General features: G+C 49.5%; 1 protein-coding gene across 2 annotated transcripts in view; it reads right to left on the minus strand.

The window, feature by feature from the left end:
- The window catches only part of TPST2 (tyrosylprotein sulfotransferase 2), a 62,413-nt gene that overhangs the window by 7,733 nt on the left and 38,575 nt on the right, over positions 1 to 16,105 (minus strand). For both annotated transcript variants that reach the window (XM_075898895.2, XM_075898896.2), the window contains exons 2-3: positions 6,724 to 6,791; positions 1,844 to 2,763 (exon numbers count right to left, since the gene is read on the minus strand). In XM_075898895.2, the coding sequence (XP_075755010.1) occupies positions 1,844 to 2,679 (836 nt within the window). In that variant the 5' untranslated portion in view covers positions 2,680 to 2,763; positions 6,724 to 6,791. The remainder of the gene's footprint in view (positions 1 to 1,843; positions 2,764 to 6,723; positions 6,792 to 16,105) is intronic.

Here is a 16,105-nt window from a genome sequence, read left to right on the forward strand (position 1 = left end):
CACTGATTTCTCCCCTCCAGAAGGGACAGGCGTTCCTATGGCCCAAACCTCCCACTCCAGTTTCTGCAGGAGACGAATCAAAGGAAGCCGAGGTTACCTGCCATATGGGCCTCACAGGACTTGCAAGGAGACCTCTAGTCAGTTAATGAGCAATTAGCTCTCAGTAGACTGATAAAGATCTAAAGCCCAACAGAAGCTGTCAATTCGTCCAAGAAACATGCCTGTCCACCACACATGCTCTCCTCTTCCCTCGCTACCCCAAGCCACAACGGGCAAGGAGGGTTTATACCGAACAGAAAACAAGGCCATAAAGGGAGAACATCTCTAGCCCGCTCATGAGTGCATTGCACGCTTCCCATCCTCTGAATCCCCTCTGCTCAGCTGTACCCAGTGCCTGCACAGCACACCTGCAACGTTCCCCCCTCCAGGCAGCACTTTGCACAATAGACCACAAAGAGCCAGACTCCCAGCGCTCCATTGATTCACGCCAGGCAGTGGTCAAACCACCCCCATTCACTAGCATCAGCAGCGCAGGGACTTATCTGGGAATTGCCCCAGATCTCCAGGGTGGCTCCTTGGGGCTTCATTTCAACTCTTGACTCAGAGAGAACCACGCCCCGTGAAACGCTGGCTAGCGTGAGAAAGCACTTTGCAAGGGTGCTGCATCACTAACCACATGCAATGTTGATATGTAACATTTTCTCTGGGAAGTCTCTTGTAGGTTCTGTCTATGCCACCATGAGCCTCCCGGGTCTGGCCAGTGTGGTGGATTTGTGGGGCTTGGACTTAGGGCTGATTAACTGCAGGGTAGGGGAGAGAAGAGAGGAACCCTGGGAGGATCCCAGATTAATCAACCTGACAAACCTGAGTCAGCTGGCACAGACCAGCGGTGGATGCCTCACTGCAGTGCAGGCACTCCTTGAGTGCCGATAACAGGATGGCCTGACCTCAGAGGAAAGCCAGGCAGTGGGTTCTCTCTCCTCCCCCTCCCATTCTGGGTGTGACGAGCTAACAGGAAAAGATCGTGCTCGAGACAGGCTTGCCCGGCTAGTGCCCATTTGTCCATGTTGACAGTCAGAGGTTGTGTTAGGTGAGTCTAACGTAGCCCAAAGCACCACGTAGCCAAAACCAGCAGTAAAGCCAACTGCAGCAAGAAGCTCAAAAATAGGAACTAGATCAGAAACCAGGGATGTGACCGGCTAACCAGTAAGCAGCCCCTTCCTGTGCGCAGCTTGCCGGTTACGGTTAACTGACGGCCGGGTAGGAGTGGCCCCTCACCCACTTCTATTTAAGTGGTTAACCAGTTAAACGTAACGTTTCACCAGTTGACTGATTAAACGGGATTGTACATCCCTGCCCAAAAGATGTGCACTGTAGGTACCCACGTCTTGATCACAACAGAACTGTGTGTGGCAAGAGGTGCTGGGAGGTCAGGAAACCTCAGCTGCAGGCCACCATGCTTGCTGGAATGTGATCCCACGTGTGAAGACAAATGTGGGAAAGAGGAGAAAGAGAGAGAGGAAACGCAAGCTACTTACAGAGGTCTCTGCAAAAGCAGAACCAGAAATCTCCTTATTTACTAGTTGGACCACGGACGGCACCACTCTTACAAACCTTCACCTAATAAGCAAAGTGTGGTCAGGGACATGCCCAGTGTGACATCCAGGCTGTTCTTAGGTATGTGCAAACACTCTTCAGCAGAGTTGAGTGCATCGATCCATCTGCTCCTGAAAACCAGGCATGAAAATAAACAACAACAAGGCATGCCCCGAGGATTGGCCAGCACCCCCTCCTTCTAGTCAGGGCCTGTTTGGAAAGCAGCGTGAGCCACACAGACACTCACTTGGAAAGAGAGACTCCGCCTGGTTTCCCTATTAATTCTTCATGGTGCAGCACTGCGTTGCTCCAGGAAATGTCTAGGAACTGCATGATGGCACGCATTGACTGCTCGGGGTGCAGCACGAGCTGCTCATAGTAGACTGGCAGGCACCTGGACTGCCCAATCTCTACACACTGGGAATACATCACTTCGATGGCTTTGTTCCACTTGGTAAGGCAGTCGCGGTAGCTGTTCAAGTCAAAGCCAGCGATCGTTACCTTCCTGGTGATCATGGAATGGACAGAAGCCCGTCCGTCTCGAACCATCAGCAGAAACTTGGAGTTGGGAAAGAGTCTGGACAGGTAGAGAGAGGATTTCAATGTGAAGGGGTCCTTGTTACAGAGATATCTGGCTGGTTCCCCATGCTTGGCAATGACCTCCAGGATAAAAGCCTGCATGGCAGCATCAAGGACTTGGTCTGTCACTCCAGCTTCGTCCAAGCGCATCTTTTCCCGCCCTGATTTGGACCAGGCCTGGCGCATAGCCAGCACCCGGGGAATGATGCGAGTCTCTTCTCCACAGCGGATCTCAGGATGTGCATCCAGCATGGCTCTCATCAGAGTTGTGCCGCTCCGTGGGACCCCACCAATAAAGATCAGCGGCATTTCCTTGCTGTACCGGTACTCAACGTGCCTGGAGTCCACCACTACCAGTTCTTCGTTTTCCGGTCTCATCACCCCATGCTTGCCCTTATCCAAGAGCTGCTGGCACTCCAACATCTGCTGGCCAAGGTGCACAGTCACCATCAGGGCAACAGCAAAGCCCAGCCCCAGAAACACCCGCCTCATGGTGACCCGCATTCTGTTCCTCTGCACGCAGGCTGGGAGACCGAAGGGTCTTCTGCCTTCAGCTTTCAGTTAGTAAGCAGCCAATCCGGTGCCTGTCTGCAAAGGAAACAGCACATGTTCAAAGAAATCGGGGGGGCATACATCTGTACCTGGCCTCTCTTCCACTGAGTTACCTGACACCCTCAGCCTCCAGTCATCAGACAAGGGATGTGAAAGTTTAGACGTGCAAATGGCTAACCGATGAGCCTGGGCTTATCAGCTAATGTTCACTATTACACACAAGCTCCCGGTGTGTGTAGGGAGCTGCCCCACATGTAACCACTGAAATCTTCTACAGTTATACGGTTACTTAATTACACGCATTTTAACATCCCTACAAACTGGCCTATTGATCATCTCAGCTGGTCCTGGACAGAGCCCTCCATGCCATTTGTCTTGTCTGTTTGGAACTAACTCCAGATTCCACTAGGACTCCTGGGTCTGACATCCCCAAAAGAACTGCAAAGTGATTTTCAGGTTATGCAGACACAGCTCTTTCTTTGCTGCTGCTGGTGAAGGTGCCTGTTTACCAGAAATGCTGTACGGCAGTTTAGGAGAGAAAATTAAGAATAATTTATCCAGGAAATCCTTAGAGAAACATTTTCCAACATTCAGACCCAATTTTCATTGGACCATCTTCATCCCATTACTTCCTTCTATTAAACACGAGCTGCTTTGATGTCAGTACGTGCCTCAATACAGAGAAGAACTGAAGTAAATGCAGAATCCTCCAAGGCATGAGTAAACCATGCTAACAATTCTAGAAGAGTAGGAAGTGTGGAAAATGCACCAGCCATTCTTCACCAGCTCAGTGCCAGAGCTTTGGTATTTATGGATGGGGTCATTGTGGCTTAGCCAGGTTTTTCCCTCTTCATGAAGACCAAGCAAGCATAATCCCCCAAAGGGACAGACTAATTTACTGCCCTCCATCCCTGATGCACCCTTTTTTACAGATTTTGATTGTTGTGTTCACTGAACGATCCAACGCAATCCTTCTATTAGTCCCATCAACAAGAATTTTCCTCTAATTTATTTACTTTGATTAGAAATTAACTACTAACATAAGAAAACTCTTCCCATTTGATTTCCAGGAAGTTGGTGAGTTTTGCATCAGCAGAAGCAATGGTTAAGGTTTACAAATTAACCCAATTTCATGCTCAAACTAAGGTAAATACTATTAACAAGCATGACCAATATGAATACTCCCAAGCCTAAAACACACCTTACAGTTCACCCTTGAGATACTGAAGCCTTCATTTGGTTCTGCAATGAAGACATTACCTCTCTATAGAAGATTCCAGCAGGACAGTCACTTTTGTGTTCACAAAGCTCCTATTAAAACTAGCCAACTATCCCTCTTCACTTTCCCTGCTGACCCATTGCTGCAAATTTTGCCATCCCACTCCTAGGCCAAAGAGGGAGTTTCGCAGTAACTTGTATTTGGGCAGAAGGTGAACACAGGAAGGGGACAGTTGTGTGTTTTATTTCACTACCAATCCAGAACTGCCCAAGAAAAATATTTTTTCTCAAAAAGTTCTTTGTGAAAGCAAGCATTTACCAGTACCCATGTAACCAGCATCAGTTGCAGCTCCTCTCGCTGCCTCCATTCTCACCGCCTGCTTTGTCCTTGGAGCCAAGTGGGGCAGGTTGCTTTTCTTTACATCACTATTTGTTCTGAACTACTTTTGCTTGGCACTGTACAAACCACAGAGAGCGGCACTTCTTGTCCCAGGGAATTTACAATCTAGTTACATGTCTCTGAAGCAATGAATTGGTCATTTGACTTGATAATATTTTTTATTTCCAAAAGCAATTTCAAATGCCCACTAGCCTCCAGTCTAAACAGCATTTCTGGCTGGAAAAGACAGAAATTCACAGTAACTGCACTGTAATGGGACGTAGTTCCAAAGTCTAAGCAGAGGTTAAAAAAAAAGTTTTAAAAGAAGGATGGAAGTTTGTACTAAATGGGGTAGGAGAATATAGTTAACATTTCCTACAGAGATTCCCTGCATCCCGCACTCGCTTGTCAAGGTCACTTAGAGATGAGGGCATGGCTCATTCTGGCATCTGACATAAGCAGATGCTTCTGACAACACAAACCTTGCATTTCAGGAAAGCTGACCAAAGGGAGTATGCCTCATGCTCAGAATCCAGAAGCGAAACCTGTTGCACAGCACAAAGCGTGTTCTTGGTTCCCACTGCCCATGCAGCATGACGAGCCAAGCTGTGCAGGACAAACACCTTTTAAGGGACTATGATCTCAAATGCTGTTCAGCTCTATTCCTTCCTAGTCAAGTGTTTATTCAACTACTGTCAAGGCAGACAGCTAATACACAGCATTTACAGAGACTGTCTGTCCTCTAATTTTGGTAAGGAAAGGAAGAGGAAAAGGAGAAAGCCGGATCTATCTGCTTCAAGGTGCAGGACGTACAGACAGCCCACTAGGGATGTTAAAATATCGGTTAATTGAATAGTCGAGTAACCTCATAAATTCTTATTGGTTAGTTGATTATTCTATAGCCCCAGGGGTGGGGCTGGCAGCCAGCGAGCTCCGGCCCCACTCTCAAGGAGCTCCCTGCCATTCTGTGCTGCTGCCTTTGTATCAGAGGCAGCGGCATGGGGTGCCAAGCGGGAGCTCGTCCGCAAGATTTAAAAACCAGATACCTGCACAGACCAGATACCTTTCACGGCGTGCTGCTCTCTCTGATACAGAGGCAGCAGTGTGGGGTGGCAGCAGCCCCTGTCCCAAAGGGTGGGGTCTGAGTTTCTGAACCCAGTGAGAGCCAGAACTGAGCTGGGCTGCCTGCCTGACTTGCTCCTAATACACTTTAAATGCAGAGCCGCAGCAGGGGTAGGTCCAGGACCCAGTGCAAGCAGGACTGAGGTGGGCTGTTAGCCAGCCTGCTAAAAAATGTACTGGCAAGAGGTGGAGGGGAAATGTGCGTAGTCCATAGCATTAACCTATAAGCTTTGGCTTATCAGTTAATCGACTGCATTGTTACATCCCTACAGCCTACTGTCTGGACGCATGACTGGGGAACAAGAACTTGCAGGCTCTAAGCCTCAAGCCGATGCTGACTCCATCTGTTACTGGAACAGTCACTTCTCTCTGTCCCTGCTTCCCCAGCTGTAAAAAAAGGGGAATGTTTGCTGTGGCACAACTACCTGTTGTGAGAGGGGGTCCCTCAAACCTTCCTACACTCAGAGGTCCTTCACACAACTGAAGCTTGGTCAAAGGGGCAACGTTTAGCTCAAGCTGTTTTCTGTTGTTTTCTGCTGCAGAACCCACCAGCAGCTTACGGGGCTCGGAGTTAACGTCCATCATCGGGGAAGGTCAATTCCCTCCACTGCAGACCCTGTTTCTTGGAATTCTCTGGCCTATATTAGGCAGGTGGCCACTCTACGTGATTAGAGCACAGTCCGCGCTGGCCCTGAAACCCATGAAAAAGTCCTCAGATACTGTCTTCTCCCCAGCTTCTTCCCTCCCACACAGGACCCAGGGACTAAAAACCATTGCATCCTTCAGGACAGATGTTCATCAACAGATCCCAAAGTGCTATAGGCGTTACCAGAGCAAAACCAGCTCCGCGGCTCAATGAAACCTCAGCCCACTTCGGGCTGGTGCTGTCACAACAGGGGCACACTGGCAAAGATGGAGAGCAATCCAGAGTGGCAGAAACTTCATCGTCAGCCAATCTGAGAATTTAGTCCTGACTCTAAAGAAAACAGAAGGCAATGTTGCAGACTAGCAGCTGGGTGGGGCAGATGTGGTAATAAGGATCAATACAAATCGAAATTCCCCCAAAATCCCTGCCATTAAAAATTTCCCATTTTGCATTCTGGCTAGCTATTAACAGCAACAAGATCTGTAATTGCTTTTGGTAGCTTCTGAGAGTGTTAAAATATTAATAAACAGAAGTAGCTGTGCAGACACAAACATGAAACATTCATTAGCCCACTCCCAATGTGTCATGCAGGGTCCCACTACTCTGACAGACCCCTTTTTGATACACTTACCTTTCCCTGGTGAATTCATTTTGCTGTTGCCCAGTCTCCACTCAGAAATACAGAGGGCTGATGAATACCTAATGGGGGAAATAAAACCCACAATCCTGATTTGTTCAGAGATAACGGACACTTGCTGGAATGGTCAGAAATTGAATGCTCATTCGCAGATTCAATTTTCCAAACTGAGGTTTTGAGTCTATCTACCACACAGATCGTTAATCTTTGAATGTTTACCTGAAAGCCAAAAGAGATGCAGCCACCAGATACAACTGTTAACACTCAGCATGCATTGGTCTCAGAGCTAGCAATTGTCTAGAAGAAATCAGCCTGAAGATCTTAACCCACTGGCAATGTCACTGGGCTAACTCAGCCACAGACAAGGCACTAAAAATAAGACTCTCCACCTGGTATCTCCACCTTGAGCCCATGAAGCAATACTGGCATCATATTTCTCTTATCCTGGGGAAGGGAAACTGTGCAATGTCCATCGGGGGGATTACAACAAAACTCGGGAAGAGTCTTGGGGCACAGGCAGCAAGGAAAACAAAACTGAACACATCTCTCAAGTGCAATAGGAGACTGGCTTCTCAAGACTGGAGACCAGGAAGAGCAAGAGCAAGGCAGAAGCAGGCAAGATGTTGGAGGCCAGAGCAGAGAACAGAGAGCAGACTGAATATGACTGAATTCCACCTGGGCTTTTATATTTCACATTGATACACAATCATGCTGCCCTCTCCAAAGACCAGAGCACCTGCTTCCCCGTTTCCTTACAAACTCTGAAAATCAGATGCACAAGTGGTGCACAAGCTTTCAAGCAAACCTGAGCCCAGTATATGGCTTTTACTGAGGTTACCTGCAATTCTGAGCAAGCTTGGCTTTGAAAATTAGGCTCATTTGAGCATAATATTTAAAGCAATGTGAACCCCAGTGCAAAAGAAAACATCAGCACGAGCCCCTGCAAAGCAAGCCGCAAGATTCTGCTGGCTTCTGAGCACAACCTCCATGTTTTGCTCCAGATGGATCGCGAGGCCTCGACCAGTCGATCGCGAGGCGTCCTGTCCGCCCCGCCCCCATTTCCCTCCCATCCCCGAGAAGCCCCGCTACCTACCTCCAGTGAAAATGGAGGTTGTGTCGGCTTCCCGGGGATGGACAGAAGTCCCGCAGCTTAGCGCCACTTCCAACAATTCTGGAAGTGCGCTAGCTGCTCTGCCGGGTGTACGGCGGGAGGGAGCATCGGCTCCCTGCACTGCACGGGAGGGGTGAGTCAGTCCCAGGGGAGGCGCGCACGTGGAGTTTCTCTGCACCCGGAAGGGGGAGGGGGTCGGCCCCAGGGTAGGCGCGCTCAGGGTTTTCCTGCGCCGGGGGGTCGGCCCCAGGGCAGGCACGCGCTGGTTTCCCTCTGGGGGGGGGGGGGAATCCTGGGAGGAGGCAGATACAGGGGACTCTCTGCCTCCACTGGCACCCCACTCCCCAGCCTCCACTCCCCAGCTACAGAACTCTGTCCCCACTCCCCTAACTCTGTTCCCACTCCCCTGTCCCCAGCTACAGAACTCTGTCCCCACTCCCCTAACTCTGTTCCCACTCCCCTGTCCCCACTGGCACCCTGTCCCCTGCTACAGAACCCTGTCCTCTGCCCTCCCAGCACCCTGTTCCCTCTCCCCTGTCCCCAGCCACAGAACTCAGTCCCCACTCCCCTGTCCCCACTGGCACCCTGTCCCCTGATGCAGAACCCTGTCCCCTGCCCTCCCAGCACCCTGTTCCCTCTCCCCTGCCCCCAGCCGCAGAACTCTGTCCCCACAAAATGTATAATTATAAATGCTTCATTTTAGATTTAAATAGCATGAATAAAAACCAGACCATTTATTTCATAACTATAAACGCATGATTTTAATTTTATATATCGCATAATTTAAAAATAAACTGTTTATCAGAGGTTGTAAGTAAGGGCTGGGGATAGCAAATGATGGACAGGAGGAGAGTAGAGAGGGCGGGGCTTCAAGAAAGGGGTGGGGCGGTAGATCTTCACCTTTTCGGAGATTTAAAAAGTGATCTTGGGTGTAAAAAGGTTGGAGACCACTGCTCTAGTCTGTGAAATGGATTTTAGCAAATGGAACTCCCTGGAGAGCAGAGGTGTTTATAAATTCTCTGCAGCATGCAGACGTACGAACAGCCATCTGAACACAAAACCAAAACGGGCACCCTCCTGTGGTGCACACTGCCCCGCCTTCCCGCTAAAACACCCATCTGTGGATTTCCAAGGAGGCCTGTCTTCTGCGCCAAGGGCTGTAAGTGCTGAACACATGGCACCAAACAGCCAACAACCTCCTAGATGAAGCTACCTTCTAAGACCACAGAGTCCTTTCCATGCTGTTTCCAGGAGATGCCTCTGCACCAGGAATACTCACATTGCCAATGTAGCTGCTACAAGAAGTTAGCTGCCTCTGCAGGGCTAGGGATGTTAGCTATTGGTTAAGTGAATAGTTAAGTAACTGCATGAAATCTTTGAGGTTACTCAACTATTCTATGTGCCCAGTCCCACTCCCAGAGAGCCCCTTGCCACCCTGCACTGCTGCCTCCAATACAGAGGCAGCAGTGCCTGTCCACAGGGAGTTCGAGCTTCCCACAGACAAGAGGCTGCTCCGCCTCCCACGGATCCCCTGCGGAGAAGGGCTGCTGCCGCAGAGCCCAAGCTGGCTGTGCACAGAGGCTGTTCCATGGGAGACCTCTGTCCATGAGAGCTAGGAGCCCCCACGGACAGGGGCTGCTTCTGTGAAGCAGCTTCTGCCCATGGTGGGCCCATACTCACTGCAGTGAGTGTGGGGGAGGGGAAGTGAGGGGCAGGTAGCACCATGAAGCTGGTGCTGGGGGGGGGGGGAACAGCTTTTAAGCTGGCTTCCCCCAGCACTGACTCCTGCTCCCCACCCCGTGTGCTGCTGCCGGGGGGGAGGGGAGGAATGCGAGTGGCCAAGAAGACTAACCAATAAGCCTAGGCTACTTGCTTACATCCCTATGCAGGACAGCAGCCAGGCAGGCTCCAGACACCTTTGGGCGAAGAGGCAGAGAAAGAAAGGAGAGGAGGGGAGCAAAACAGCACAAAATAGCATGTCAGCTGGCTGCACACAGCAATCAGGCTCATTAGGGCTGGAAGGGGATTTCCACCTGGCTCCAAGGTTAGAGGCCACAGGATTCTCTCCATGGTATTTCTAGGAGGGACCCCACAAAAGCACAGCGAGCTCTTCCGCATACACTACAGGCCTCAGTCTCTGCCGTGGCAATGGCGCACTCATCCAGGCTGGTGAGCACACTTGGGCCATGCACCACACACTCCGCTCCCCGCAGGGCCTTGTGGTCGGAGTGCAGCAGCTCACCTCCCCATGACACTGGCAGGTTCCAAGCACTGTTTCCCCTGAACAGTGAGATTTCATCCCCTGCTTTCCAGAATTGACGGGGTCGGCAGCACTGGGCTCTTCTGGGCACAGTGGGAGTCACTGGGAACTTGGTCTGGGGTGGAGTTTCCTTGCCAGGCTCTTAATTAGCTCTGAAGCAGAGCAGCCGCCTCTTTCCACTTACACATCTGTCCTGATAATTAGCGGTTCTCCAGTGCTTCTGTCCTGGCAGGGCTGATTTACACATGTCTTCCCACATCAGGACTCCTGCCCTGAGTTGAGCAAGGTGCATCCACTGGGGGATTTCAAGTTTGGACGAGGCTGCAGGCAGCCCAAGGCAGGGGCCACATTTCCTCAGAGATTTCAGAAGCACCACTGGTGCTTAAATAGCAGCAGTTCTCAGCCCACCACCCACGCTCTGCCCTCGGGAAACAAGCCCATAGCTTTCACTGATAGTGCATGCATGCTCACAACCCCTTCCTTTCTGACACTCACTGTTCATGCAAACCACCAGCAGGGTGCTGCTTTGTAATAACTAAGAACCCTTTGCACACACAAGAAGTAACTTTCCAGAGAGGCAGCCACTTAGCTGAGGGCCTCTCTCTCCCCAAGAGTCTGACAGTTTTGCAAGATACACAAGAGCAGTGGTGCCACTATCCACATATATCAACCGACTTTTTACCCAGCCCTACAGAAGAGACAAGTTGGTACGCTGGTTTGTTGAGAACGAAATTAAAATAAAAAAGTAAGCTGTTTTGTGGCGCCTGGCTAGGAAAATACAACTTACTGGAACACAAGGGGCAGCTAGCCAAAGAGATTAAAGATCATATGATTTTTATTTATAGCAATGAGACTAGGTGCAATTTTAGATCATTCTTGTTCCAGAGATGTTTATATTTCTGGCTACCTAGATTTGCAGACTTAGTGCTGGCAACTGCATGTTACACTCACAGCCTAGTTAACTTCAGGTACCACTGTTCCTCATCCTTTCTCCTCAGAACACACAGCAGCCATAAAAAAGAGTAATTCTAGCAAAGGAGTGTTAGGATTCAAATTCTAAGGACTGTGCACTATTGCTAGAATCAGACATTCCAAGGCCAGACAGAACCATTTTGATCATCATTCTAGTCTGACCTGCATAACGTGTGTGTGTGGATTAATAGAATCATAGAACTCTCAAACTGGAAGGGACTTTGAGAGATCATCAAGTTCAGTCCCCTGCCCTCACAGCAGGACTCACCACCATCTAGGTCAGGAGTGGGCAATACCATGGTTGCATTTCGCCAAGATTAGCTGATGGGCTGGAGCACCATCTCCCTGCCAGTGGGATCCCATTTAATTGGTTAACTGATTAATTGGGATTTAATATCCCTTGTCTAATCTGCTCTTAAATAACAATTGAGTAGCCTGTGACACCTTATGAGATTAATAAAAATATATAAAGAATCATGAGCTTTCGTGTGCAAAACCCACTTCTTCAGATGGTCTTAAATGTCCTCATGGATGGAGATTCCACAACATCCCTAGCCAGTTTATTCCAGTGTTTAACCACCCTGACAAGAAGTTTTTCCTAATGTCCAACCTAAACCACCCTTGCTGCAGTTTAACCCCATTGCTTCTTGTCCTATCCTTAGAGGCCAAGGAGAACAATTTTTCTCCCTCCTCCCTGTAACATCCTTTTACGTACCTGAACACTGCTATCATGTCCCCTCTGTCTTCTCTTTTCTAAACTAAACAAGCCCAATATTTCAGTCTTTCCTCATAGCTCATGTTTTCTGGGCCTTTCATCATTTTTATTGCTCTTCTCTGGGCCTTCTCCAATTTCTCCACATCTTTCTTGAAATGTGGTGCCCAGAACTGGACAATTTACTCCAACTGAGGCCTAATCAGCGCAGAGTACAGCGGAATAATGACTTCTTGTGTCTTGTTCACAATACTCCTGGTAATGCAGCCCAGAATCATGTTTGCCTTTTTTGCAACAATGTCACACTGTTGACTCATATTTAGCTTGTGGTCCACTATGACCCTTAGATCCCTTTCTGCCATACTCCTTCCTAGACAGTCACTTCCTGTTCTGTATGTGTGAAACTGATTGTTCCTTCCTAAGTGGAGTACTTTGCATTTGTCCTTATTGAACTTCATCCTATTTACCTCAGACCATTTCTCCAGTTTGTCCAGACAATTTTGAATTGTGACCCCAATGCACTTGAAACCGTTCGCAGCTCGGTATAATCTGCAAACTGTATAAACTTACTCTCTATTCCAATAGCTAAATCATTTTAAGAAGATATTGTACAGAATGGGTTCCAAAACAGACCCTGCGGAACCCACTTATTATGCCTTTCCAGCATGTTTGTGAACCATTAATAACTACTCTTCATAGTTACCTTCCAACTGCAGTGTCTTTGGAGTGCATTATTATTATATAAGCTAATTACTGTGGTGAAATTTGAGTGGCCTGTGAGTAAATGCACACAATAGCTCTGAAGTGAGGCAGATGGGTCACAGTGCACTAACCACATCCACACCCCACCCACCAGGCACTTGGTTACAAATCCAGCTGAACCTGCCATGGACCAGAGGTCCACATCTGTGCAGCTCAGCCTTTCAGACTACTGTGCCCCTTTTGGGAGCCTGATTTGTGTTACGTATCCCCCATTGGCCAGCAACGTGTTTGTACAGACCCCAAGGGACTGTGGTAACAGTTTTAAGGTCAGTGGTAATTTTTCAAAACATTGAATGACTCAGTGATATAACTCCCTGCGATGTCCATCACTAAGTATGGTAATTTTATCAAGTGTCCATATTGCAAAAAGGTGGTGCCCCCAGCTCCTGGTACCCTCAAGTTTTACCAAACTTAAAACCTGCTTCCTTACAAATATCCGACATTAAAATGCAAAAAATTCCACAGCCCACTCTGAGGGACCAATTACTGACTTTCTCATTTTTACCATATCATTATAAAAATAAATGGATGGGAATAGAAATATTGAACTTATTTCAGTGTAGAGTAGATAGAACAGTACAAACAAGTCCGCGTCTGTATGAAATCTTAGTTTGTACCGACTTCGCCAATGCTTTTTATGTAGCCTGTTGTAAAATTAGGCAAATACCTAGATGAGATGATGTACTCTCCAGAAGAGCTCTGAGTACCCCCAGCAGTACATGTACCCCACATTAGAGGGCAGCTGTTCTGGCTGCTGACTCTGAGGCCACATTGAGCGGTGGCTGTTCTGCCAGCTAGGCCCATTGGGGGGCGGCTACTCCAGCGACTGCGGTGGTGTTGGGGGACGGTCCCAATATTTTCAGCCCAGGAAGAAATAGCCATACTGTTGGATGATTATGACTTAAGGTTCTACCCTCAGGAGCTTCAGATCTGTAATGAACCAAGATCTCTACCTTATCTTAATAAATTCTATGTTGCTGTCAAGTGTAAGTTTCTCTTTGCACATCTTAACCCTTCTGCCATTTCGCCTTACTTATTTAATTCTTATGCCTATAAAACCTGTGTAGGGCTTTGCCAAGATTGCTGAAAACTAGCTGCACACTAATAAAGCATTTACTGTACAAGGTTACATTACTACAGCAATATATGCCCATAGTATTTTGAATACCCTCTAGCCAGAGTGATATTACTATACATAGGAAAGGAAAATAGCAAGTTGAACTATGCTATTCAGAATCAAATAATGTCACGTCCTTGTTTTTAAAAATAAGAAAATAACGGTGGACTGCTAGAAGCACCCCTCGGGTTTTTATTTCCTCTCTCTTTTTTCTTTCTCTCTGGGGATAGGCAGCCTCAGCTCTCCCCTGCCTTCTGCTGGCCCATTGGGCAGGGCCAAGGCTGGACCAGCCCCCACTCTCTTCCTCCATGGCAGCCCTGGCTCTCCCCCCCCCCCCCCAGCCACTGGGCAGAGGTCTGGGCTGTGGTAGCCCTGGCTTTTCCCTGGAGCACCATGGCAGGCAGTGGGGGGGCACATGGCATCCACCCTCCCAAGCACCGGAGAGGGGAGGAAAAAGGCAGGTGGGATCCTGATTGATGTAATGGTATCACTCTGTCATCCCGCAGGAAATTTTTTTATATAGAGAGATAGTTTAAATATTCTCCATGGGGGGGGGGGGGGGGGGGGGATTTTCTTTCAATCACAGAGAGCTTTATAAAGGAAATGCCAACCAAGAAATCACAAACATAGGATTCCATAAAAGAGCACAGGTTTTATCTAACAGCAAGCCTGTTATCTGAACATAAAATGGCCATTAGCTGCAGAGGAGTATCTGCTCCAGTGAAAGGGTCAGTGCACACTGTGAGGGGGTCAGATACTGGAATGAAGGAAGGTGATGTGAGAGCCTTGGTAGATCAGGGCTGGGCAATAATTTTTGATCGGGGGCCACTTCAGAAATGTTTGAAGTGGCCCTGGGCCACGCCCAGAAGGGGTGAGGCTTCAAGTGGAGGGGGTGGGGCCAGGACACTTCTGTGCTTCCCCACGCACAGACTCTCATTGGTCTAGGGTTCAGGGAGCTGAAAAGTCTTTTCCCCCCACCCCCCAGAGAGAATCACCTGGCCATTCCCTCCAGGCACCTGCACCCCTGGTGATGGGAGGAGACTTTGTGTGCTCCCCCCTGGCTCCAGGTCCATCAGAGCTTGGGGGCGGAGGCAGGGCCGGCCGGAGCCATTCTGGCGCTCCGGGCATGCGGCGCTGCCCTCGGGCACATGGCATATGTGCGGGTCCGCCCCCGGGGCGCACGGTGCATGCATGGGCTGGCCCAGCCACGGCCGCTGGTGCGCAGCCTGGGGCCCGCCCCCGGGGCGGATGGCACTTGTGCTGCCCAGCCCAGCCTGGTCACAGCTGCTGGCGCAGAGCCCAGGGTGGGACGCGCATGGCCGTTGGGGGAAGGGTGCTGCTGGCTGGTGCCACGGGGGTGGAGGGGGCCGGCCCTGGGCAGCTGCCTGGCTCGCCCACCCCTTAGTCCAGCCCTGGGCGGAGGGAGCATGTAAAGTCTCCTTCCACCTTGCCAGGAGCGTGCAGTGCTTCTAAGGGCGGGGGCAGGGCAGGAGGAGGCCTCATGCACTTCTCCCTGTCCCATGTCCCTGACTGGCCTAGGGGCGGGAGAGCAGCAGGGCCTCCACGGGCCAAATCAACTTGTTTGGCAGGTCGGATCCGGCCCCCGGAGGCCTTTTTGCCCACCCCTGTGGTAGACAGACTGCATGTGTCCCAGTGAGGCTGGGGGAGAGCCATTAACACGGGCCTTGTAAACCTGAGCTCTGATGCCTTCAGGAAAGAATCATGCTTCCCTCGGTTGGTGCAGCTTCTCCATCACTTGGATATGGGTCTCTTTCCACGTTCTCCTCACATTGGACCTAGCCAGCACTACCTCATGCCTTGTCCCCCATCTGTTCCCTATTGGCACTGATGGTGAAGAGAACAGCCGCAGCACAGTGTTAATTAGCCCTTGTTCTAATATTCTTTTTTCTATAATATACAGGTGGCACACATCCAAACCAGCACACATGACCTCAACATTGGTGCACAAGACAAAATTCACTCACTAGAGGGAACACTGCCGCTGACGTGCATTAACAGCTCATTAATGCACTTCAATTTCATCAGTTTCAAAAAGGACTAGTTACGTGTCTGAATGCACTGTTAATGTGCGTCAGCGGTGTCCACAGACCATGCACAGCGGGTTATTGCAGGGCAGAGTCATGCCCCAAATTGCCATGAACTGTGTGGCAGCCTCAGGACTGCAGCCACCATTGGTATGTAGACTTTTCACACACCTGCTCTTCCTGGCAACCCGGCTGCTATCGATGATTCTGTGCAAATAAAGAGAAAATCCCTCCAGAGAGGATACTCCTGTTAGAGAAATAACACATACGGGGATAACATCTGGGTTTCCATACACTGACCTAAGTCCTGCACAGATTAAAACAGTTTCAATGTACGGCATATTCTGGCTGACAAAGTCAGTGCTAGAGCCTCACCTGAAGCTGAACAGGGCTGAGA

Source organism: Pelodiscus sinensis, chromosome Z, assembly GCF_052426305.1.
Source record: "Pelodiscus sinensis isolate ZL-2025 chromosome Z, ASM5242630v1, whole genome shotgun sequence".
In the NCBI taxonomy this organism is placed as follows: Eukaryota; Metazoa; Chordata; order Testudines; family Trionychidae; genus Pelodiscus; species Pelodiscus sinensis.